The sequence below is a fragment of the Balaenoptera borealis genome (genome assembly GCF_965194805.1).
Source record: "Balaenoptera borealis genome assembly, chromosome: 13".
NCBI classification, from domain to species: Eukaryota; Metazoa; Chordata; class Mammalia; order Artiodactyla; family Balaenopteridae; genus Balaenoptera; species Balaenoptera borealis.
The window spans coordinates 54,163,170-54,189,670 of record NC_138870.1 but is presented as its reverse complement, the minus strand read 5'-3'; the positions used below and the strand labels follow the sequence as shown (position 1 = coordinate 54,189,670).

The 26,501-nt window shown below is 40.9% G+C and overlaps 1 protein-coding gene across 1 annotated transcript in view; it reads left to right on the top strand.

Moving 5' to 3' along the window:
• Positions 1–3,087: 3,087 nt before the first annotated feature.
• Positions 3,088–26,501, top strand: part of GNS (glucosamine (N-acetyl)-6-sulfatase) — a 52,394-nt gene continuing 28,980 nt past the window's right edge. Inside the window, exons 1-8 of the mRNA XM_082351247.1 lie at positions 3,088–3,474; positions 14,230–14,289; positions 17,948–18,154; positions 20,434–20,499; positions 20,939–21,037; positions 22,566–22,733; positions 24,382–24,464; positions 25,689–25,807. Coding sequence (XP_082207373.1) covers positions 3,283–3,474; positions 14,230–14,289; positions 17,948–18,154; positions 20,434–20,499; positions 20,939–21,037; positions 22,566–22,733; positions 24,382–24,464; positions 25,689–25,807 — 994 coding nt within the window. The 5' untranslated portion in view covers positions 3,088–3,282. The remainder of the gene's footprint in view (positions 3,475–14,229; positions 14,290–17,947; positions 18,155–20,433; positions 20,500–20,938; positions 21,038–22,565; positions 22,734–24,381; positions 24,465–25,688; positions 25,808–26,501) is intronic.

The following is a 26,501-nucleotide window of genomic DNA, read 5'->3' as shown; positions in this document are numbered from 1 at the left end:
ATTATTTGCAATATTTCTCAACTTTTAATAATTTATAATATTGTGATTTCTTTTCTCAGTCTAAATAAATATACACTTTTGTACCTAATTTTGTATTTATAATTGCTATTCTTTTTCTTAAGGAGCCCCCAAAATTGTATATAAGCTTCAGGCCACACAAAATCTGGATTTGCCACTGTTATCATCATCTCTCCACCTAACTGATCTACCTTTATCCATTCCTGTCCTCTTCTAGTCTGTACACCGTGCCACAGCCAAAAGGATCTTAATAAAAATTCATGTATGATTATATTTCTCCTCTACTCTTCCAGTGATTTCCCATTAGCCTTAGGATAAAGACCAAAATCCTTAACATAGGGTCTGGGCCCTGCCTACCTATCCCCTTCCTTCTCTCTCTCAGCTGCAACCATGGTGGCTTCTTTTAGTTATTTGAATGCACCTCCTTAGGACTTTTGCACATGCTGTACTCCGTGCCTAGGAGACATTCTACCACCCAACTATTCTATTAACAAATTATCTCCTTTAAACTTCAGACTGCCATTCAAGGTTATTTCCTCAGGGTGTCTTAGACTAGATCAGCCCCCTACGCCCTTAAATGCTCATCACACTCTTTGCTTTTCCTTCATAGTATGTCTCCCTATTTGTAATTATATACTACTGCGATTGTTAGGTTGTATATTTCTCTGCCACTAGATTGCAAATTCCATGAAAGAGGGACAGTGTCTCCTCAGCAGTAGCCTAGCATCTGGAACAAAGTTGGTACCTAATTATACAATCTCTGGCCCCAAATAATTTACCATCTAGTTTTTTTTGTTTTTTTGTTTTTTTATAATTCTACAGCATTTAGCCCCACATAATTTACCATCTAGTTTTTTGGGTTTTTTTTTTTTATAATTCTACAGCATTTCTATTGATTGATTGATTGACTGATTGATTGGCTGTGTTGGGTCTTCGTTGCTGCACGCGGGCTATCTCTAGTTGCGGCAAGCGGGGGCCACTCTTCATCGCGGTGCGCGGGCCTCTCACTGTCGCGGCCTCTCTTGTTGCGGAGCACAGGCTCCAGACGCGCAGGCTCAGTAGTTGTGGCTCACGGGTCCAGCTGCTCCGCGGCATGTGGGATCTTCCCAGACCAGGGCTTGAACCCGTGTCCCCTGCACCGGCAGGCAGACTCTGAACAACTGCGCCACCAGGGAAGCCCTACAATCTAGTTTTGAAACAAAAACAGTGAGAAAATTTAACAATCCGGAGCATCAGTGCAGATGGAATAGATTATTTTTGTGTGCAGAAAGTCTTACTGGAAGTCTTGAAATCTGAATACATAGGGGTTGGTTATTCCATCAGTGTGCAAAATTAGCCTAGCCTGAGGCTGTAACACAGTACACTGGCCATCTGGGAAGTACTCTGACCAGATTCTCAGCACAATCCTTTTTTGCAGTGGAAATCTACTTCATTCTTATTTTCCACTGTGCTTTTTTTTCTTATAATTTTTATTGGAGTATGGTTGATTTGAAATGTTGTGTTAGTTTCTGCTGTACAGCAAAGTGAATCAGTTATACATACATTAATACATATATCCACTCCTTTTTAGATTCTTTTCCCATATAGGTCATTAAAGAGTATTGAAAAGAGTTCCCTGTGCTATACAGTAGGTCCTTACTAATTTTCTATTTTATATATTCTACTTCATTTTTAAAAGATTATCTTGTCTTCTGTAGACTTACTTTTAAAAAAGTAATAAAACTAAGGATGTTTCCTTTTGCATAAGCCTGATAGTTGTGTGTATGACATTCCCAAGCACTTCCATAATTATTTTTACCTTATATGACAGTGCTTTCACAGATTTGAAGACTTCCAGTTGGAGGGTTCAGCTTAGAGAAAATACACCTTATTTGTTAGGAACCAGGAGGTACAGCCTGTTGTTCTCAGTTGGGAATAAGTCTTGGTGGTTCACCTTGCCAGGGATATTTCTTTTATTATTGTTATATTCACCAGTTTCTTTCATTTTTAGACTCCACATATAAGTGATATCATACAGTATTTGTCTTTCTCTGTCTGACTTATTTCACTAAGCATAATACCCTCCAAGGCCAGAGATACTTCTGTTTTCCTAGACTTGGGCAGAGGGGCAGGGTAGAGCTGTTCTAGAGCTATCACAGAAATATTTGGAGCCCTAGTTTCATGGAATTTTTAATCCCTAAACATTACTTAATAACTTGGTTGGGTGACCATGTCGCAGTGTTTTGGTTTTTGTTCAGTGTGCACATCCTCCAACATCATCTAAAAGGTCTTTCAAAAATCCACCAATTTTTAACAATCTGCCTGACAATGAAGGGGACATGGGTTCATGCCCTGGTCCAGGATGATCCCACATTCCGCGGAGCAACTAAGCCTGCGTGCTACAACTACTGAAGCCCGCACTCCTAGAACCCGTGCTCCGCAACAAGAGAAGCCACCACAATGAGAAGCCCGCGCACCGCAACGAAGAGTAGCCTCCGCTCGCTGAAACTAGAGAAAGCCGGTGCGCAGCAACGAAGACCCAACGCAGCCAAAAATAAATTAAAAAAATTTAAAAATTCACCAATTTAATGTTATTGTAAATATTCCAAAATTCATCAAGGAATATTAGGCTGTCAGAATATCCCTAAATCGTTTGTTTGAAACCACGATATCAGCTGAGGAACAGCATAACCAGGCTTGGAGTTAAATTGAGTTGTAGAGAAAATTAAAAGCATTTAAATATAACGGCACTCAAGTGTTGTTGACTCAGGGATTAAATACGGTACGGCTCAGACTTTGCCCACCAGCTGATCTTACTACCTCATAGGCACATTCCTCCTTTCTCTTAACTGCTTCCTACTGGCTGATTCCCTCCTCCTCTTATCTGATCGTCCCCCCCCCCCCCATTTTAATCCCTGAACAAAGCGCCCTGGAACGGGTCCTACCAAAACCCAACCCCTGCCTGAGTCGGGAGCAAGCGCGGGTCTCGCTCCCCTACGGCTTTTCCCCCCTTTCCGCCGACTTCCGGGTTTCCCTCTCTGCTGCTCTCTCCCCTCTTCCTTTCGGTCCGGAGCCCCGCCCCGCCACCCGTCACGTGACCTCACGGCGTGCTCCGCCTCCTGCCCCCGGTTCACGTGATCGCGCCCGGTAGAAAACGCCTGACCGCAGACCCCGGCCTTCACAGTGCAGTCATTTTTTTTCCAGCTGCTCGTGGGCTTCTCGCTCTCTAGCCTTCTGCACGTCTTTCCCCTCCGCCCGGGGTCCACCCCCGGAGCCCTGTCCGCCATGCGGCTCCTGCCTCTGGCCCTGGGTGTGCCCCGGCGGGGCAGCCCTCGCCACCTGCCCTACTGCAGCCCAGCGCCGCTGCTGCTGCTGCTGGGAGGCTGCCTGGGGGTCTCCGCGGCGGCGGCGGGCTTTCGGAGGCCCAATGTGGTGCTGCTTCTCGCCGACGACCAGGACGAAATGCTCGGCGGCATGGTAACTCTTCTTTCTGTTACTGCCCCGCCCCTCCATCTCCCGGGCTGACTCCCTGGTTTCTGGCCCTCGTTCCCCATTCCTAACTAGCTGCCTCGACCCTGGGTAGGTTTGCTTTTGCCGCGCCAGGCCCTTGGCGCAGGCTTATGGAGCTGCGGGACTCTATTTCCTCTTTGCCCCGAGTCTCTCCTGGGTCCACACACACGCACGCACCACACGGAGCTTCTAGTCTGGACCTTACTGCTGAGGAGTTTGCTTCATGTCTCAAGACAAACATGTGGACGCCTGTTAGGGATGGGATGAACCAATGAGGAGCAGGTGCTGGCTAAGAGCACGCAAGCCTTGATTGTTCGTCTTTCAGGTTAGAGGACAAATCCAGCCCCCTCTTTGAGGAACCTTGGCCACTTCTGCATTTGACCCTGTGTGCAGTGTCTGTGCCTGATATTTATAAAATAAGTGTTGATATGAACTATTCTGGTAGGTAGGTTGTAGAACTCTTCAGGGTGTGCTTTGCCTCACAAGAATCAAGAAAATTCAATTAGCCTAATTGAACACCTGGCTGATGCATTAGATACTGTCAGCGTTCCGTTTTATATCAGATGGGGGGTGTCCTGAGACTTCATTCTTTCCCAGAGTGAATTTTGCTTCTGGATCTTAGAATTCTCGAATTTGTGACCTTCAGGAACATCTACCCAACCCCCTGCTCACGGAGGCCTAGAAAGTGGCTTGCCCCAGGCTCATGAGTAGTTGTGGCAGTCCAGACAAAATCCTCACTAGTGCTCTGACCCTGGGTATGGCATTACTCTTACCTTTTTAAAAACAAGTGCTTTATTGCTTTCTTCCTTTCAGTTCTCTTTTTGCTTTCAGCTAAATGCTATGAAAACATTTTAGGCACGAGTTTCCTAACTTTTACTGTGTGGGAACACCCTAGCTGAGTGTCTTTCAAACTGCTGATTTCAACCCTTAAGTGAGTTGTGAAATCAGTTTAGTGAGTAGCTACCAGCATTTTTACTTCCCTGTGGAATAGAGTAGAATAGAAAATGTCTGTGTGATACATGAGGTCAAGGTAAGCATATCCATATATAGATATGTCTTAGTTGTGCATTAAAATGTATTTCTTCCTCAGGGCTGTGTTCAAAGGTATGAGAGTCTTTTTTAATTTTTTTTAAACGTTTCTTTAATTAATTTATTTATTTTATATTTATTTTTGGCTGTGTTGGGTCTTCGTTTCTGTGCGAGGGCTTTCTCCAGTTGCAGAGAGCGGGGGCCCCTCTTCATCGCGGTGCGCGGGCCTCTCACTGTCGTGGCCTCTCCCGTTGCGGAGCACAGGCTCCAGACGCACAGGCGCAGTAGTTGTGGCTCATGGGTTTAGTTGCTCCGCGGCATGTGGGATCTTCCCAGACCAGGGCTCGAACCCATGTCCCCTGCATTGGCAGGCAGACTCCCAACCACTGCGCCACCAGGGAAGCTCCTGAGAGTCTTTTCTAAATGATGTTTAAGATGCTTGCGTTTTGACTCCCCGCTGGTTCTGCCACATGTACCTCATTGCCTTTTAGTTTCTACCCAGCCCCACTGACAATGAAGAGTCTTGACTTAATGGCCCTCCTGGATTTTACTTTGTTTTTTCCACCATTCCAACTGCTACACTTATCCTCCACACAAAACTCCTTTTAAAACAAATTTGTGTGTGTGCTTTTGAAGTGTTTTGTCCAGAAAAAGCAAGCCATCTCTATCAAAACTTAATAATGGTTTAGTGACTTAATTAAAAGGCCCAGCTTTCACGGCTCCGTTGAAAACAAAATCCATCACTTAAATATAAGGTATTCAGAATTCAGTTTCTTCAATTCTTGTAGACCACCAATGTGGTCTGTGTATGTTTGAGGTTTCTTCCCTTTAGCCTGTTAATCCTATTTGCTTCTTTAAACCAGTAGCAGATTCTTTTATACAGATGTTTGTGCTGGAGAGAAGAGCCAAAATTAAGTGGAGGGAAAAAGTCAAATTTAATACTCCCAGTTCTCTGGAGAATTCTGTCTTCTCCTGTAACCTTTTACAGAATACTCTAAATACCACTGATTGTCCAACAGGACTTGAAGGGGAAGAGCTAAGAAATAACGGCATTTGAGAACCTACTTGGAGCTAGTCAGAGTGTGAAGTGTTTTATACAGTGCTTCAATTATCACAGGAATCCTCTGCTGTAGGTATTGTCCTTATCTTAAAAAATGAGAAACTAAAACTTAGAAGGGGTTAAGTAACTTGGCCAAGGTTCATATAGCTATAATAAGGGGCAAAGCCCGGTGTCTTATAGTGTAAGAGCCCTGAGATTATATGCTTTTTCTCCTATTCTAGAATACTGTGGTAATACTGATTTACCAGATGTCATTCCACATACCCACATCAGCATAGTCACACCATAGATCAGAGATTTCTTCAGGTGACATGGAACTCCTTAATTTACACGTAATACTTCATGTGTATTATTTTCATTTTTATGGAGAGAGGGAGGTCTCTGACCCAAAAAAAGATCATGAATTGCTGCCATAGTTGGCAAATAAACAAGTATCAGTCCCCCAGACTAACTCAGGTCAAAGGATTATAGCACTTGTATGACTGTGGTTTGATGTTGAATGTTGCGATCATCTTTCAAGTAGTCTTTTATGTGGTAGCATCATCTTTAACCGTTCATTGTATTTGTTGTAGCTTTCATCTGTGGGACTCCATTTTTAGTTTTTGCCCAGGGAACCGTTCATCCATTTCTTGATTTTACTTGAATGTTGTTATGCTGTGATGGACACACTGTTCTTCACTGAAGCACAGGTTGCTATTTTTAAAATCATTCTCTAGAAAAACTGACACTTGGTCAAAACCTCAAGGAAGTGAGGGAAGGAGATGTAGGGGAAGAATGAATACATCATGTCTTTGCTTAAGGCAAAGTGATCTTTCATTGTTAAAAGTTAGCTATAGAATTATCCGAATTATCAAAACTTTATTTCAGAGCAGCTGTATATGGGGCCCAGGAAAGCAGATGACTCCTTAGGGGGTTTTTTTGCTTCAGATGAGTAAAGTAGCACATTAGTCATATGCAAGTGTAAGATTGGCTGTTTCTTAAAGAATGTAGTTTGGCCTTAACGTGACCAGCCACTATCTTTGCTTAGATCTTAAGGATCCACTTTATCATTCAGGTTAGCATGGACACACATACACGTTTTTTGGTACAGTGTGGTTTCCTGTTTGGGACTCGTTTGATTAAGCACAGAGTATGGTTATCACTTGTACTACCATTAGCAGTATAAAGGTTATGGTTATTAATATACATTTCTTACTTAAACTAAAATCTGAATTCCTGTGCAGCCCTGTGTCATCATCTGACCCCTGCCTACCTCTCTGACCTTGTCTCATTACCCCATTCTTCCCTTTACTTACTGTGCTGCTTCTAGCACGCTGACCTTTGTTCTGCCCTCACATGTGTTGCTTTCCTTCTCTGGCAGCATATTACTTGTTCACTCAACCTGAAAGCATCTTCTTCTGGAGCTTTGCCTGGCTGACTCATCATGTGACTCTCAGTACTGAAGTTACATCCTGAAAGAGGCCTTTCCTGACCACTCGTTGAAAGTAGTTTTCCCCTTTCCTCTCATCACCTGCAAGCACATGGTCCTGGTTTATAGTACTCTTCACTGCCTGAAATAATTGTTTGTTTGTTTACCTGTTGTTTGAGTACAAGGATCATGAGGGCAGGGACCTTCTGTCTTTTGTCCACCATTGCCTAGATCAATGCCTGGCACACATTAAGTGTTTAGTAAATGTGTTATAATCACACAATTTAGTCTTACTGTAAATCAGATATTCTTCAGTAGCTTTGCATCAATACCAGACAATTTGACCATTGTTCCCTATAATCAGCTCACATAGTCCTTTTCCTATTTATACTTTGCATTCCTGTTTCCCCTTCCTGTGTACTCACTGTAACTCTTGCATTCCTGTTTCCCCTTCCTGTGTACTCACTGTAACTCAGATTATTCATCAACCCAATGTTTCATTCAGCCCAGTGTTTTTTACTTGAGGATAGCACCCAGTGATGTTTTGTGGGAGATCATGGCTGGTGACATTCCTTCTGAAGGTTAGCAAAGACCTTACATATCTCTAGCATCCCCTGGGAACCTATTGTGGATCTAAGACCACATCATCAAAGAACTTTTTTTTTCCTTTAAATTTATTTCTTTTATTGAGGTGTAATTGACATAAAACATTATGTTAGTTTCAGGTGTACAACATAATGATATTTGTATATATTGCAAAATGATCACAGCAATCAATATAGTGAACATTCATCATAATGCATAGTTACAGAATTTTTTTTTCTTGTGATGAGAACTCTTAAGATCTACTCTCTTAGCCACTTTCAAATGTGCAATACAGTATTATTAGCTGTAGTTGCCATGCTGTGCATGACATCCCCATGACTTCTTTATTTTTTTATTTTTATTTTTTTTTAATTTATTTATTTTTATTTATTTTTATGGCTGTGTTGGGTCTTCGTTTCTGTGCGAGGGCTTTCTCCAGTTGCGGCAAGCGGGGGCCACTCTTCACTGCAGTGCGCAGGCCTCTCACTATTGCGGCCTCTCCCGTTGCGGAGCACAGGCTCCAGACGCGCAGGCTCAGCAATTGTGGCTCACGGGCCCAGTTGCTCCGCGGCATGTGGGATCTTCCCAGACCCGGGCTCAAACCGGTGTCCCCTGCATTGGCAGGCAGATTCTCAACCACTGTGCCACCAGGGAAGCCCAACTTCTTTATTTTATAACTATAAGTTTTTACCTTTGGACACCCTTCACCCATTTCACTGCACCCACCGTCACCCCCCACTTCCTGTCTCTGGCAACCACTAGTCTGATCTCTGTATCTGAACTTGGTTTTTTTTGTTTTTTTAGATTCCACATACAAGTGAGGTTATACAGTATTTGTCTTTCTCTGACTTAATTCACTTAGCATAATGCCCTCAGAGTCTACCCATGTTATCAAAATGGCAATATTTCATTCTTTTTTATGACTGAGTAATATTCCATGGTATATATATATACCACATCTTCCTTTCCATTCTTCCATTGATGGACATTTAGGTTGTTTCCATGTCTTGGCTACTGTAAATAATGCTACAATAAACATGGGGGTATTTAATCTTCGAGTTAGTGTTTTCATTTTCTTCAGATAAATACTCAGAAGTGGATTTGCTGGACCATATGGTAGTTCTGTTGTTAATTTTTTGAGTAACCTCCATATGGTTTTTCATACTGGCTGAACCAGTTTACATTCCCACCAGCAATTGCACAAGTGTTCCCTATTGTCTGCATCCTTACCAACACTTTTTATCTCTTGTCTTTTTGATGATTGCCTTTCTAACAGGTGTGCAGTGCTATCTCATTGTGGTTTTGATTTGCATTTCCCTAACAATTAGTGATGTTAAACATCTTTTCATTTACCTGTTGGCCATTTGTATGTCTTTTTTGGAAAAATGTCTTTTCAGATCCTCTGCCCATTTTTGTTTTGTTTTGTTTTAAGATTTATTTATTATTTATTTATTTACTTTATTTTTGGCCGCGTCTGGTCTTAGTTGCAGCACACGGGATCTTCATTGAGGCATGAGGGATCTTTCGTTGCGGTGCACGGGCTTCTCTCTAGTTGTAGCGTTTGAGTTTTCTCTTCTCTATTTGTGGTGCACAGGCTCCAGGGCGCATGGGCTTTGTAGTTGTGGTGTGCGGGCTCTAGAGCGCATGGGCTCTGTAGTTTGTGGCACGCAGGCTCTCTAGTTGAGGAGCGTGAGCTCAGTAGTTGTGGTACGCAGGCTTAGTTGCCCTGTGGCATGTGGGATCTTAGCTCCCTGACCAGGGATCAAACCTGCGTCCCCTGCATTATAAGGCAGATTCTTTACCACTGAACCACCAGGGAAGTCCCCTCTCCCCATTTTTTAATTGGCTGTTTTTTTGCTGTTGAATTGTATGAGTTCTTTATATATTTTGCATATTAACCCTTTATCAAATATATGACTTGCAAATATTTTCTCCCATTCAGTATAAGTTGCCTTTTCATTTTGTTAATGGTTTTCTTGGCTCTGCGGAAGCTTTTTATTTATTCTTTAATTGAGCTAGAGTTGATTTACAATGTTGTGTTTCAGGTGTACAGCAAAGTGATTTAGTCATAAATACATATATATTCTTTTTCAGATTCTTTTCCATTATAGGTTATTACAAGATAATTGGGTATAGTGCTCTGTGCTATATACAGTAAATCCTTGTTTTTTATCTGTTTTATATATACTGCCATACTCCTAATTTATGTCTTCACACACCCCCACTTTGCTAACCATAAGTTTGTTTTCTATGTCTGTGAGTCTGTTTCTGTTTTGTAAATGAGTTCATTTGTATTATTTTTTTTAGATTCCACATAAAAGTGGTACCATATAATATTATATGTCTTTCTCTGTCTGACTTACTTAACTTAGTATGATAATCTTTAGGTCCATCCACGTTGCTGCAAATGGCAAAATTCCATTCTTTTTTATAGCTGAGTAATATTCCACTGTATATATATATGTATACCACATCTTCTTTATTTGTTCATCTGTTGATGGACATTTAGGTTGCTTCCATGTCTTGGCTATTGTAAATAGTGCCGCTGTGTACATTGGGGTGCATGTATCTTTTCAAATTAGAGTTTCTGTCTTTTCCAGATACAGGCTGAGGAGTGAGATTGCTGGATCATATCTTAACTATACTTTTAGTTTTTTAAGGAACCTCCATACTGTTTTCTGTAGTGGTTGCACCAATTTACGTTCCCACCAATAGTGTAGAAAGGTTCCCTTTTCTCCACACCCTTTCCAGCATTTATTATTTGTAGGCTTTTTGACGATGGCCATTCTGACTGGTGTGAGGTAATACAGTAATACTTCATTGTAGTTTCAATTTGTATTTCTCAAATCATTAATGATGTTGAGCATGTTTTCATGTGCCTGTTGGCCATCTGTATGTCTTCTTTGGAGAAATGTCTATTTAGGTCTTCTGCCCATTTTTTTTAAAAAATTTTATTTATTTATTTATTTTTGGCTGTGTTGGGTCTTCGTTTCTGTGCAAGGGCTTTCTCCATTTGCGGCAAGCAGGGGCCACTCTTCATCGCGGTGCGCGGGCCTCTCACTATCGCGGCCTCTCTTGTTGCGGAGCACAGGCTCCAGACGCGCAGGCTCAGTAATTGTGGCTCACGGGCCTAGTTGCTCCGCGGGATGTGGGATCTTCCCAGACCAGGGCTTGAACCCGTGTCCCCTGCGTTGGCAGGCAGATTCTCAACCACTGCGCCACCAGGGAAGCCCCTCTGCCCATTTTTTGATTGGGTTCTTCGGGGGTTTTTTTGATATTGAGGTACATACGCTGTTTGTATATTTTGGAAATTAACCCCTTGTTGGTTGCAATGTTTGCAAATATTTTCTCCTGGCCCATTGTCTTTTTGTTTTGTTTATGGTTTCCTTTGCTGTACAAAAGCTTATAAGTTTGATTAGGTCCCATTTGTTTATTTTTGCTTTTATTTCTTTTGCCTTGGGAGACTGATCTAAGCAAATATTGCTACAGTTTATGTCAGAGAATGTTTTGCCTGTGTTTTCTTCTAGGAGTTTTATGTTGTCATTTTTTTAAAAATTTATTTATTTAATTTTGGCTGTGTTGGGTCTTCGTTTCTGTGCGAGGGCTTTCTCTAGTTGCGGCAAGCGGGGGCCACTCTTCATCGCGGTGCGCGGGCCTCTCACTATTGCGGCCTCTCTTGTTGCGGAGCACAGGCTCCAGACGCGCAGGCTCAGTAGTTGTGGCTCACGGGCCTAGTTGCTCCGCGGCATGTGGGATCCTCCCAGACCGGGGCTCGAACCCATGTGCCCTGCATTGGCAGGCAGATTCCCAACCACTGCGCCACCAGGGAAGCCCATGTTGTCATGTTTTATATTTAAGTCTTTAAGCCATTTTGAGTTTATTTTTGTATATGGTGTGAGAAAATTTTCTAATTTCATTCTTTTACATGAAGCTGTCCAGTTTTGGCAGCACTACTTAGTGAAGAGACTGTCTTTTCTCCATTGTATATTCTTGCCTCCTTTGTTGTAAATTAATTGATCATAAGTGTGTGGGTTTATTTCTGGGCTCTCTATTATGTTCCATTGATCTACGTGTCTGTTTTTGTGCCAGTACTGTACTGCTTTTTTTTTTTTTTTTTTTTTTTTTTGGGCTGCATTGGGTCTTTGTTGCTGTGCACGGGCTTTCTCTAGTTGCATCTTGCAGTGGCTTCTCTTGTTGTGGAGCACAGGCTTGAGATGCGCAGGCTCAGTAGTTGTGGCTCCCAGGCTCTAGAGTGAAGGCTCCGTAGTTGTGGCACATGGGCTTAGTTGCTCCACAGCATGTGGGATCTCCCCGGACCAGGGATCGAACCTGTGTCCCCTGCATTGGCAGGCAGATTCTTAACCACTGAGCTACCAGGGAAGTCCCACCATAATGCTTTGATTACTGTAGCTTTTAGTATAGTCTGGAGTCAGGGAGCATGACACCTCCAGCTTTGTTCTTCTTTCTCAAGGTTATTCTAGCTGTTCAGGGTGTTTTGTGTTTCCATACAAATTTTAAAATTATTTGTTCTAGTACTGTGAAAAATGCCATTGATATTTTGATAGGGGGCTTCCCTGGTGGCGCAGTGGTTGAGAGTCTGCCTGCCAATGCAGGGGACACGGGTTCGAGCCCTGGTCTGGGAAGATCCCACATGCCGCGGAGCAACTGGGCCCGTGAGCCGCAATTACTGAGCCTGCGCGTCTGGAGCCTGTGCCCCCGCAACAAGAGAGGCCGCGATAGTGAGAGGCCCGCGCACGGTGATGAAGAGTGGCCCCCGCTCGCCGCAACTAGAGAAAGCCCTCGCACAGAAACGAAGACCCAACATAACCCCCCCAAAAAATTAAATAAATAGATATTTTGATAGGGATTGCATTGAATGTGCAGATTGCCTTGGGTAGTATGGTCATTTTAACAATATTAATTCTTCCAATCCATGAACATGGTATATCTTGCCATCTATTTGTGTAATCTCCAATTTCTTTCATCAGTCCCTTATAATTTTCTGAGTACAGGTCTCTTACTTCGTTAGGTAGGTTTATTTCTAGGTATTTTATTCTTTTTGATGTGATTGTAAATGGGATTGTTTCCTTAATTTCTCTTTCTGATAGTTCATGGTTACTGTATAGAAGTGCAGCACTATATTAATTTTATTAATATTAACTGTATATCAACTTTGTATCATGCAACCCTACCAGATTCATTGATGAGCTCTAGTAGTTTTTTGGTGATGTCTTTAGGATTTTCTATATATAGTATCACGTTATCTGCAAACAGTGATAGTTTTTTACTTCTTCCTTTGCAATTTGGATTCCTTTTCTTTTTCTTGTCTAATTGCTTTGGCTAGGACTTCCAATGCTAGGTTGAATAAAAATGGCAAGAGTGGGCATCCTTGTCTTATTCCTGATCCTAGAGGAAAAACTTTCATTTTTTCACTGTTGAGTAGAATGTTGGCTGTGGACTTGTTATATATGGCCTTTATTATGTTGAGGCACATTCCCTCTATATCCACTTTGAGAGTTTTTTATCATAAACGGATGTTGAATTTTGTCACATGATTTTTCAAAATTCCTGAATAAGTTAGAATTCTCTAGCTAATGGGTTACTTAGGTTTTCTACCATCTGTATAAAACAATGGGGATAACTTTTTTACAGTATTGAAAATGATCCTCTTGTTAACATGGTTATGTATTTGGGTTATTAGTCTTTAAGAAATTATTACACAACAAAATACACTTAAAACTGTGTTCAGTATGGTCTCAGCTTTCACAGGAACTTCAGAATCATTATGAGCTGACTCATAATACAACTGAAATAAGTTTCTTCACATCGTCCTTTCTTGCTGTCTGGAATCTGGATAAAGATTATTAGTATTTTTTATTGTTATTATTTATATCTAAGTGACCATCTTCATACTTTTTATCCTCACTCAAGGATTTGAAACTAGTTGTTCTCTATACTTGTCAGGATCTTAAGTTTTGAGCAAAAGATAAAAAGCAAGGATATAAACGGAATAATATTCTGACTAGTCTTTTGCTTGACAAGGTTTTCTGTATATGTGTTTGCCACTTAGTTCAAGTCTTTGCTGGAGGTGGTGGTTGGTCTAGTGCAGAGGGCCATGAGCTTATGGTCAAAAAGTGTGCATCTGGGCTTCACCACCGAGTGTCTGATATTTGAGTTAGTGTCGGGGCCTTGTCTGGCTTTCAGAACCTAAGTGTTGTTTTATTTCTGTTTTAAAGGATGGAAGGCTCCTTTCATATCATTTTCCATATTCTGCTTCTAAAGATGAATTAATAGAGATAGATCTGCCCCACCTGTTTGGAAGGCAGCTGGTGACAAATGAGAGAAGGGCACCAAAATTTCATTACATTGAAATCAACATTGTTAGTATAATGCCATCAGCTGTGAACTTTCCCTTCCTGCAAGCATTATAACTCCCTGAACTTTTGCACAGGACTGTAACCAAACTTGTTTGGTTCATCTCCAGAATCACACGGGACACTTGGCTGTTCCTTAGTGTCAGACAGAGCTGATCATTTGGGAGTAAAAGGTTGAGAGTAAGATACAAAAAAACACGAATTTTGTTCTGTGTGTTTTAGTTTATTGGAAGAAATTGTTTAATAGATAACTGTTTACTTTACAGACACCACTAAAGAAAACCAAGGCGCTCATTGGAGAGATGGGGATGACTTTCTCCAGTGCTGTAAGTTTTGAAGCTGATTTAATTTTGTTAGACTTTAATTGTGTTTATGTTCTAAGAAGAAACACTTACTTTTGGGTAGTCTACTGTAATTTATGTGGTTATTTTCTAATTAAATGCCTGATCTAAGGGAAGGAGTCTATTTAATGTGATATAAATTTGTTTAATTGAAATATTACTTCTTAACAATTGAAGATTAATTACAGGTATTTTGTAAGCCATTCTCATCTACAACTAAGAACTAGAGAAGTTTATTTAAAACTTCACTGTTTGAGGTTTGAAAATGGATTGTAAGAATCGGTTAACATTTGTACTGTGTAAAATGTTCCATGGTAAAAGCTTGCAGGCTACTCTACAAAACCCAATTAACCCTGATAGCCAAACCCAACAAAGATAATAGCAGCAAAATGAAAGAAACCCAACAACAACTATGTGTACATGTGTGTGTACATATATGTAAATACAAATATATGTGTATATGTACATGTGTAAACATAAATACAAAGATCCAAAATAAAATATTAATAAATCAAATTCAGGAACCATGCTCATAACCAAGTCAGTGGTAGCCCAGCTTAATATCAGGAAATCCATTGAACAGCAGCATAGTGTTGTGGTTAAGAGCAGACTCTGGAACCAGATCACCCTGTTTTGAATGTTGTCTCTGCCTCCCTCCTAGCTGTGCGACCTTGGGCAACTTATTAACCTTTTTGGCCTTTGGTTTCCCCATTTGTAAATAGGGATACTAAAACCTGTCTCAGAGGTTAAATGGATTGTTACATGTAAAGCAAGCACTTATATCAGTGCCTAACTTAGAGTAAGTACCACTACATAATGGTGGTTATTATATTGTTCAACAACATATCAGTGGTTAAAAGGAGGAAAATTAGATATTCATCTCAGTGGATGCTTGAAACTCCTCTGAAATGTTGGCATCCTTTCCTTGTAACTTATTAAACTGTTACAGCCATACTATGATGAATATTTCAAACAAATAGCACAACTTAGAGTTAAGGTTAAAGTCTCAGAGCACTGCTGTTAGGGAAGAGACGAGGGCCCAATATCTCTCACTTAATGTTCTTCTGAACTGTCTAGTCGTTGGCATAAATCTTGCGGAATTCAGGGGTAAAAGTACTGGAAAAAGACAAAAATTGTTATTTCCACTTGTCTGGATTTTCTGCCTAGAAAACATAGAGTTGTTGGAAAAGTTTTTAAATTAATAGAATTTAGTAAGGTAGAAATGAAAAAATAGAAGTAACTTTCTTCCATGTAACTAGTTAGAGAAACATGGGGGAGAGAAGATCCCACTTATACAGCAGGAAAATATAGACCCTAGGAATAGCTGGTGGTGGCCAGTAATGGTTAAGACCTATAAATGTAGTTACAAAATTTTGTGAGTGATAAAGTATTGGGTTGGCCAAAAAGTTCATTACAGAAGATGTTATGTAATGAAACTTCAAAGCTTTTGCACAGCAAAGGAAACCATAATAAACAAGACGAAAAGACAACCCTCAGAATGGGAGAAAATATTTGCAAATGAATCAACGGACAAAGGATTAATCTCCAAAATATATAAACAGCTCATTCAGCTCAATATTAAAGAAACAAACAACCCAGTCCAAAAATGGGCAAAAGACCTAAATAGACATTTCTCCAAAGAAGACATACCGATGGCCAAGAAGCACATGAAAAGATGCTCAACATCACTAATTATTAGAGAAATGCAAATCAAAACTACAATGAGGTATCACCTCACACCAGTTAGAATGGGCATCATCAGAAAATCTACAAACAACAAATGCTGGAGAGGGTGTGGAGAAAAGGGAACCTTCTTGCACTGTTGGTGGGAATGTAAATTGATACAGCCACTATGGAGAACACTATGGAGGTTCCTTAAAAAACTAAAAATAGAATTACCATATGATCCAGCAATCCCACTACTGGGCATATACCCGGAGAAAACCGTAATTCAAAAAGACACATGCACCCCAATGTTCATTGCAGCACTATTTACAATAGCCAGGTCATGAAAGCAACCTAAATGCCCATCGACAGACGAATGGATAAAGAAGTTGTGGTACATATATACAATGGAATATTACTCAGCCATAAAAAGGAACGAAATTGAGTCATTTGTTGAGACGTGGATGGATCTAGAGACTGTCATACAGAGTGAAGTAAGTCAGAAAGAGAAAAACAAATATCATATATTAATACATGTATGTGGAACCTAGAAAAATGGTACAGATGAACCGGTTTGCAGGGCAGAAGTTGAGACACAGATGTAGAGAACAAACGTATGGACACCAAGGGGGGAACACCACGGTGGGGTGGGGATGGTGGTGTGCTGAATTGGGCGATTGGGATTGACATGTATACACTGATGTGTATAAAATTGATGACTGATTAAAAAAAAAGAAGAAGAAGGAAAATATGTTAAAAGTTAAAAAAAAAAAAGATGTTACGGAAAAACCCGAACGAACTTTTTGGCCAACCCAATACTTCATACATAGATAGACACATCATTTTCTGTGGAAAGACACAAGATTATAAAACGCTTATTCTAATCAGAATCCCAACAAGATTTTTTTTAGGCCGAATTAAGTGATTCCAAAGTTATCTGAAATAATAAGTAGGTTAGAATAATCAAGGTAAAATGTTTAAAGGAAGAGATTTCCCTACTGGATAGTAAATGTTATATGAAGATCCAGTGAGCAGTGTGGCATTGGCCAAAAAATAGGTCAGGAAATATAAAAGGGAGAGAATTAAAAGAGTTGCCAATGTGAAAATTATAAAAGTCAAACATGTAACAAAATCAAAAAGCAAAAGTAAAAAGTGGGAAGTATTTGTAACATGATTGAATCCTTCCTTAACTCAAATTTTATGTAATAAGAGGGGAAAATGTGCAAAGCACATGAACAAGCCATTCACATGAACACAGTTGGTCAGTATGCATGAGAATGTTCATCCTCACCGGTATTTAAAAATGCCAAATCCAGTTTGAAAGACCAAAGAAATGCTAAGTATTTCAAAGGGATAATATGTAATCCTGACAAGGGCGTGCTCAAATGAGCATTCCCTCCCTGCTGGTGTGAGTATAAGCTACTATTAGCCTTCTGTAAAGTGGATCGGTGATGAGTATTAAGACCTAGACAAATATTGGGTTGAATAGGGTAATTCCGTTGATCACAGGAGCTAATAGAAGCATAATTAGAGTAGGAAAAAAATTTGTGTCTAGTGTATAAAGTGATGCAGGAAATGTATAAAGCTACAGATCAGCCTGAAAATGAACCTCTGCTTCTCTGCCACATTAGATTCAAGTAGTATTCTTTATCTTTGTTCAAGACCTAGCTCCCACCATGCTGTATTCCTTGCATGTAAATATTTCTTTGGCAGATGAAATTAGAATAACTTTAGGTTATCCTGTAGAAAGAAACCAGCTGAAAAAGAAATCTGTTTTCTGGGTTCTATCTGCTTTACTGTCTCCACTAGGGGACTTAAAGCAGCTCTGAAATGTGTCATGTATAAAGAAAACCTCTATTCCATGGGAAACTAGAAATTTGACTTTGGAGCATTGAGCAGCTTGCTTTCTCTTTAGAAATGATGAGAAATCCATCTGTCTTGTGTAACTTTGCCTTTTTTGTTTCTCTTCTGTTTGTAGTATGTGCCAAGCGCTCTTTGCTGTCCAAGCCGAGCCAGTATCCTGACAGGGAAGTACCCACATAACCATCACGTCGTTAACAACACTTTGGAGGGAAACTGCAGTAGTAAGTCTTGGCAGAAGATCCAAGAACCAGATACTTTCCCAGCAATTCTCAGATCAATGTGTGGTTATCAAACCTTTTTTGCAGGGAAATACTTAAATGAGGTATGTTGAATGGTCTAATTATTCCCTTTCTTTCTTTTTAAAAACAGCTTGAATGTGAATTAGTATGATTCATGTTAATTGTTTTTTAATTAGCATCCGTTCAAGTCATGTTAAACGGTTTTTGGTATATGTTGTTTTCTCTTAATCTGCCTGTTAAACCAGAACTTACATGAACGTATTTACATGATTTGGGCACTGTGGTTATTCTTTCTTTAAATAGTCTCTGGAGCATTTGTTTAAAAATTGTCTTAGGACTGCTGTGGTCTGATGCATCTTCCCCCTTTTCCTGAAGAATTCTGCTTGTCCTTTGGCTGTCATGGTATCTTTGTTTCCATTTCCCTTTTATCAGGACTGGAGTGAAGAATTTTTTCCTCTGGGCATCTTTTCCTGAATTATAACAGCTTAATGCTTAACCCATTTTCTGAAAACTGGGAGCAGATTGTGGAGAGATCAGTGTTGAAGGAAAAGCACCCAGAGCCTGAGACATTCAGGCCATTGAAGCATGTGGCTGAGTGGTTAGTGTGCTGGCCTTGAGGGCCTGGATGGAGGGAGGCCTCACTGTGACCTGCCAAGGCCAGATTTCAGGGCCTCGAGTCCACCACATTGGCCTTAGCATTTAGTCAAAGTTCAGGCTTAAAAGAAATAATGTGTTTGAGAGTGTTTGGGGTTATCTCTTAAAATAAAACTGGGGATTCAGGACAAAGAGAAGATGTACGTGTTCTTATGAACTTTATCTGTGGTTGCTAGAGATCTTAATATCTGATCTGAATTTTGTTAATTCTCCCCCTCCCCTCAACAGTTGGGGGATTTGCAACCTTGTGGATTTGATGAAAAATGAGTCAGTTTGAAAAGAATCATGAGCAGTGTGATGGGTTAAAGCTATAGGTCATAAAGAGACCTTACACTGCTTTGCATGTTGAAGATCATCTAACATATACAAAATTAGAAATTCTTCAAAATACAAAGACTTAGGGGACTTCCCTGGCAGTCCAGTGGTTAAGATTCTGTGCTTCCAAATGCAGGGGGCATGGGTTCGATCCCTGGTCGGGGAACTAAGATCCCACATGTCGCAGACACAGCCAAAAAAAAAAAAAAATACAAAGATTTAGTTCTTAGAGGCACGGCCTTAAATGGGCAGTATTAAGCCTTGTCGAGATAAAATGGGATGATTCTGTGGTCTCTTCACTTAATTCATCTCATCAGATAAATTGAGTCCAAAAGTAGACTTCGTCAGCAGGACAGCTGAAGTGATAGGCTGGTAGCTTGTAGTCTGATGATTTGGGCTGTTAGCCACAAGGTTGGCTGGACCATTCAGTCTAGGCCATCAGTAGCTCAGCAAATGAGCCATGTGGCCTAAGCTCTGTGACCTTTCCCTGTAAAGGGCCAGAAGTAAATAGTTCAGGCTTTGCAGGCCATATGTCTCTATAGTGACTATACAGTTCTGCTGTTGTAGCAGGAAAGCAGACTTACATAAACCAGTGAGTGTGCCTGTGTTCCAGTAAAACTTCACCGTGACTGAAATTTCAATCTGATGCAACTTGTCACAAAAATATTCCTCTTTTGATTGTTTTTTTTTTATTCAAGTATAGTTGATTTTGATTGGTGTTTATATTTTTTAATGTTTGGAAGAAAATTCTTAGCTTGCTGGCCACACAGAACAGTTGGCAGGCTAGATTTGGCCCTCCAGCCATAGTTTGCCAACTCCTGCTTCAGAAGTTCCTAGGACGATAGTGTTCTTTACTTTTTTTTTTTTTTTTTTTTTTAATTTATTTTATTTTTGGCTGCATTGGTTCTTGGTTGCTGCGCGCGGGCTTTCTCTAGTTGTGGCGGGCGGGGGTTACTCTTCTTGCAGTGCGTGGGCTTCTCATCCCGGTGGCTTCTCTTGTTGCAGAGCACGGGCTCTAGGTGCGGGGGCTTCAGTAGTTGTGGCACGTGGGCTTCAGTAGCTGTGGCACGTGGGCTTCAGTAGTTGTGGCTCGCGGGCTCTAGGGTGCAGGCTCAGTAGTTGTGGCACATGGGCTTAGTTGCTCCACAGCATGTGGGATCTTCCCAGACCAGGGCTCAAACCCGTGTCCCCTGCATTGGCAGGAGGATTCTTAACCACTGCGCCACCAGGGAAGCCCTAATGTTCTTTACTTTTTGACTGTTATGTGTTTGAGGAAATTGAGCACCTACCATGTTTCAGGCACTGATCTAAAAAGATTCTGAAAGTTTCCTGTTTCCTTTTGGTCTGGTCCTGTCCTAGGGACTTCTAATGCGCTGCTTGTTTTGATTTCCAGTACGGAGCCCCAGATGCGGGTGGACTAGCACACGTTCCTCTAGGCTGGAGTTACTGGTACGCCCTGGTGAGTGATTAATGAAGTCAGTGACAATTCTGCACAACCCTACAGATGCTATTTACTTTCTGCGGTAGCTCTGATGTTGACATTATTTGGTTTGCTTTTATGATTGGCCATTTTGTCTCCTTAGAAGAAAGTCTGTTGATTTGTGAGTCACTCTGCTGTGGGATACTTGTCTTGCATTCCACAAGGTTTAGCAACATATTTTGCTGTTCTACCGGATCCATTTCTGGCTTTTTAAACTAGGACATATTATTGAAACTATGCTAGTAGTTAATAAAACCCTAGTCAGAAAGTCCAATTCAATATTGACTTGAGCAATTACCTTTTTTTTTTTTTTGGTCTTATCACTATTTAAACAGAGTATAGTTTAGCCCAGCATGGTTTCCAGCTTTCATTTTGTGTGCTGACCTCATAAAAAATCTTACTTTCCTCTCTTTAATAGGAAAAGAATTCTAAATACTATAATTATACCCTCTCTATCAATGGGAAGGCACGGAAGCACGGTGAAAACTACAGTGTGGACTACCTGACAGATGTTTTGGTGAGTTACTGAAGCTCTGTCCTTGCACTTTAGCTCATGTTTAATTAAAGTCTCTGCCTAGAAAATCTTTACTTGTATTTGTTAATGTTGGGTAACATGAATAATAACTTGGTCTAACTGCCAAAGAATATTTCCAGCTGATTAAAATCTCCTGAGGGTGTTTTTCTTTGTAATTAAGCCAGGCTCAGATCTAATGTTCTTGAAATTCCAGCAGCAAATCCCTTTTCCAAAGGCTAATCTCTAAGACTATGGAGATTACTTTGAAGAGGTTTTACTTTGTAGGGGTTCCTACTCTTGACCCCAGTTTTACTCACAAGCTACAAGATGGCAGCTTCATCATGAGGGTGGCGGGATAGGGATAGGGGAGTTCTTCAGGCATTGTATATTATATATAAAAAATACTGAAATCGGGAGGGGAATTTGGGACTGTCCTTTCCTGTTTAAGATGTATCTAATGACAGCCCTCCCATAGGGCATTCATTCACCAAGTACTTCAGCACCCATTATAGCAGGTGTTCAGCAGTAAATGAAACAAAGTCCCTGATTCTGTGGACGGTAACCTTTTAGTGGAGGATTTTATTTACCCATATGTGTGTCGTCTTGTTAGATGGCGATTAGTTAGAGAAATAAGGCAGGGTATGGGAGTTACTTAGATAACATTTAAGCAGAATCCTAAAGGAGATGAGAGTGAGCTATACAGATCAGGGGAAAGAGTGCCACAGGGAAAGGGAACAAAAAGCGTGAGGGTGTTGAACCAGGAGTGTGCCTGACAGGTTGGAGAAACCACAGGGTTTCTTGACAGGGCTGGAGTAAAGTAGGGGGACGGGATGGTGATAAGAAATTGATAGTATCTTTTGAGTTTAGTGTTGGGAATAAATGAAGATGTAAATCAACCATAAAATTAAAAACACAGCATGTATGTGGGAAGCTTTCATTTTCGTAAAGTATCTCCAGAGAAGCAAACGAAAAATTTAAGTCCATATAAATTAAAACCCTGGTGTGGTGTATTTGGACTTAATATTATTCGCTTAGTTTAGCTACTTCAGCTGGCATAACTTAGGATATCTACTCTACATATTTTTGTAAAATTACAGTAACTTAATTCACTTTTCCCACTGTTGTGAATTAGGTTGGCTCTCTTTTTATGTTCTTTAAAGCATCAAACGTATATACTCTAAGCTGCATAAATGTATATACTCCAAGCTACATTAATATAAGTTAGTACTAAAATGGCTGAATTACTATTTTTTTTCCTTATGGGAGGCATAACAATTTTTAGGTCATGTAAAATCATCAAAATCCTAATTGCTTTCTTCGATGGTGTGCTTTCCAGTTTTTTATTGTGTTTGCCTGAAAGCCAAATGATCTGTTCCAGCAACACGCTTGCAAGTGACTGTGACATAGATCGTATGCTAAGATTGGTGGAAAGCTAATAGGGCCCTGTACACCTGTTCACCAGAGAACAGGTATCTATCAAGTCCTCAGCTGTGAGGTAGGGTAAGCAATGACAGATCTTTGTGTATGTCAGGCCAATGTCTCCTTGGACTTCTTGGACTACAAGTCCAATTCTGAGCCGTTCTTCATGATGATCTCCACTCCGGCACCTCATTCGCCTTGGACAGCTGCACCTCAGTACCAGAACACCTTCCAGAACGTCTTTGCACCAAGAAACAAGAACTTCAACATCCACGGAACGGTAGCTTCCCCTAACCCTTGCATTAAGCCATGCTCGATGTGATTAATTGTGTAATGTACTTGTCAGGGAGCCTTTGAATCATATAGTTGGTCTTCCTTCTAAATCTCTTAAAGGTAATTGCACCTGTCGCTAATATACTAGGTAGTATACACTTGCTTCAGAAATCAGGTAAGGTTCCTGCCACACACCCAGTGAGCAGCTGGAGAGTCGGCGGAGAATGGTAAAGAAATGCCATCTTTCCTGACGACAGGCTCTTTTGATAACCTCTGTGCTGGCACTCCTCCTGCCTGGCAGTGGCTGAGACATGTGTCTTGGGGCTGAGCTGGGCCTGCAGCAGTCTCCTTTGGGTGGCCCTTACCAGGCCCGAGGCATAGGAAGAAGAGGGGTGACACAGTGCAACGTGATTGGGAAGGGAATTTGAATGGAGAAGTGAGCCAGAGCAGGCCATGACCTAAATACTGTTCACTTCGTATGTCACTTACCCTTCCCATGGCACAGGAGATTGGCAGTTTGCTAGTTCAAAGGCAGAAAGCTTCTACTGCCTCATGCCTGTTACCCAGAAATCTTAGTTGCTTGTGAGGTGGTAGAAAGAATGAATCTTGGAGTTAGAGTCAGTATTACCGCTTTCTGGCTAGGTGACCTGACCATGAGCAAGATGCTTAACTTGCATTTTTCTCTCTGAAGTCGGGGATCCTGACCTCTCCTGCAACTCTTGTATGGATTAAAATACACAGAAACGTCTGGCATGTTGCCTGGCACATTGTAGGCATGTGCTTGCCATGGATGACATTAAAGATGAGTGAACCGAGTTTGAAACCTGGGTGCCATTCTCTCTGTGTTCCAAAAGAAGTTCATGGAAGTTCCCATGACTAAGTAAGGTTAGAAACTTCAGGTTAAATAAGTCACTCTGCTACAGGATTTCTCAGAGTTATTCGTGTTCTGACATGAATTTGCAACAGGAAGAGATGCTCTATAGCGTTTGTCAAGCATGCTAACTAAAGGCTTTGAGGATCACAGTTTGCGAGATGGCAGCTTAGGGTTTTATGAATAGGGAGGAGAGAATCAATGGTGTCTGGCAATGTTTGTTTTTCGTTTTTTTTTTTTTTTAACTGTGACTTTTTTATTTATATGAGAAGACTCCTGTAGATTTGGACTTGAAGTTTTAGGAAATTGCTATGATGAGATTTTTCCTAAGGTCCAAGGATGATCGCTATCTTAGGTAGGAAAATAGAGGGCCATGGAATGATGACTTATTAGGCAAAACTTAGAGGAAGGTAAAGTGGATATTTATCCTTTTATAGTTTGGGTGGTAGACCCAAGTTATAAATTTAATCTTCTGGTTAGTAGTTTCCAGTATCTTTCATGAAATCTCTTACTAAAGCTGCTAACAAAGGAGCCCAGGCCTTCTGCCATTAAGGAGGTGATGAGAAGAAGCTAAAGAATGAGTGATAATTTGCAGAAAGTTTTTTTTTTACGAACACAGGGGAGGGAAGGGGGGGGGTGGGTGGTGGAGGGAAAATCTGAAGTTGCTTAAACAGGCTCCAGTTAGTTCCTTTTTTGCTCAAGTACATGATCCTTTTCATTATCTATTCTAGTAGTCTGACTGTGGTGACTTGGTGTTAACTTTTGTTTTTCTTTTAAATTTTAGAACAAGCACTGGTTAATTAGGCAAGCCAAGACGCCAATGACTAATTCTTCAATACAGTTTTTAGATAATGCATTTAGGAAAAGGTAAGAGCTGCTCCTTTCCAGTCTAGGTGGTCTTTGAGGACCCTCAGAAGCAGCCCATGAACAGGGAACTGCACCACGTGGTTACCTCTGAGAAGAAATCAGAGGGTAGCAAGATGTTGGGAGAGACTCTGATGGGAGGTCTTTACTTTTAGCTACAAGGTGGCCTTTGGACCTCAGGTCTAATTAAACAGTCCGTTTTTATGACTTGTTAAAACATTGCATATTGGAGCCATTTGGTTTTTTTAACCATTTTCTATATCTAAAGAAAAGGTCGCTTTCTGAGAGATTAGCCCCAATATTTGCCTGAGACCCAAAGGCTTAGACTAGAGCAGAATATTTGCCTTTGCAGTTTTTAGCTTTCAGGAAATTCTTACTTTCTCTTAAGGTGCATTTAGTTTTAGACCAGGGGTTGGCAAACTTTTTGTGAAGGGCCAGATAGTAAATATTACAGGCTTGTCGGCTGTATGGTCTGTGTCGCTGTTGCTCAGCTCTGCTGTTGGAGCACAAAGCAGCCCTGGGCAAGACAAGAATGAATGAGCATGGCTGTGCTACAGTAAAACTTTATACATAAAGCAAACAGCGAGTTGTTGTTTCATGGGCGTAGAGTTTCAGATTTGCAAGGTGAAAAGGTTCTGGAGATCTGTTCCACTATGTGAATATACTTAATGCTACTGACCTATACACTTAAAAATGGTTAAGACAGTAAATTTTATGTTATGTGTTTTGTACCACAGTTAAAAACAAAAACACAGACAGTGGTCAAGCTTTGGCCCATGGCTATAGTTCGCTGACCCCTAGTTCGACCATTAAACATTGTTGTAGCCAGGTCTATCTGAATTCATCTCTATCAGTCAGTGCTGAGTTGACAACTTTCCCTTCCAATAGTCTTTTATTCTCATCACCAGCCACGATAAATAATAAAGCTTACTGGTTATAAAAAGCCTCATTTATTTCTGTAGAATAGGTTAAATTTGGAATCAACTAATTGTATGCTGGAATTTTCTAATCTGTGTTTTGCAATGAATGGAAGGAAAGGAAATAGGGGGTTTGAGCTTTTGGGGAGAGTGGCTCTGAGGGGTTTTTTTTGGGAAGGAGGTTGGGAGTGTTTTTGTTTTGATTTGGTTTTGAGGTGTTTTTTGGACTTTGCTTTTGCTTTTTTGGCAAGATGGCAGTACCTCAGCCATTGTCTCTGAAGTCCCATTGCTGCCCTCTGTTCACATCCAGGTGGCAGACTCTGCTGTCAGTTGATGACCTTGTGGAGAAGCTGGTCAAGCGATTGGAGTTCAGCGGGGAGCTCAATGACACCTACATCTTTTACACCTCAGACAATGGCTATCACACAGGTAAGGGGCACCATGACCTTTGCGAGGTGCCTTTCCTTTCTCGCTCAATCAGTAGCACTCTAGGAGCTCCTGTCCTTTTGCAGCAGTGGACAGGCCAGAGGGAGGGTCTTGCCCTCAGGGCCCCTCTGGTTAGAGGGCCAGCTCATTTCCCCTGGTGAGAGACCAGGGAATATATAGAAATATTTTCTATTTCACAGGCTGAATTACATGGTGTTCTAGGAGTCTGAGCAGAGAGTGAGCTTGATGGGTTAGAGGCAGGCTTTATGAAGTAGGTGAGAAACTGAGCTAGATTTTAAGGACAGTGGATCTCGGGGAATAGGAGTATGACATTTGACACAGGAAGACCACGAGAGGGTTGTCCTGGGAAAAACTTTCCTGTGAAATGAGGTGTTTTGGTGTGTGTGAGTTTTGTTTTATATTTCTTGTCTTTTCTTTCACAACTGCAGTATGAGTCACCCCCGTGTCCTTGACTTTCATCCTTTCTACTTGGACCTTCTCTAGTTAAAAATCAGTATTTTTTCCTTTCTCCACTCTTTTAAATTTCCTAAACTTGAAGGGAATTAATCTGAGGTTTGTCTGCACAGGAGCAGATTGATTAGGTATTTCATGTGTTGTTATGTAAAATAACTCCCGTTGTCCAGCTTTGATTTTCAGCTGCACGAGGCCAATCTTTTGAATTCCTCATACCTTCTTC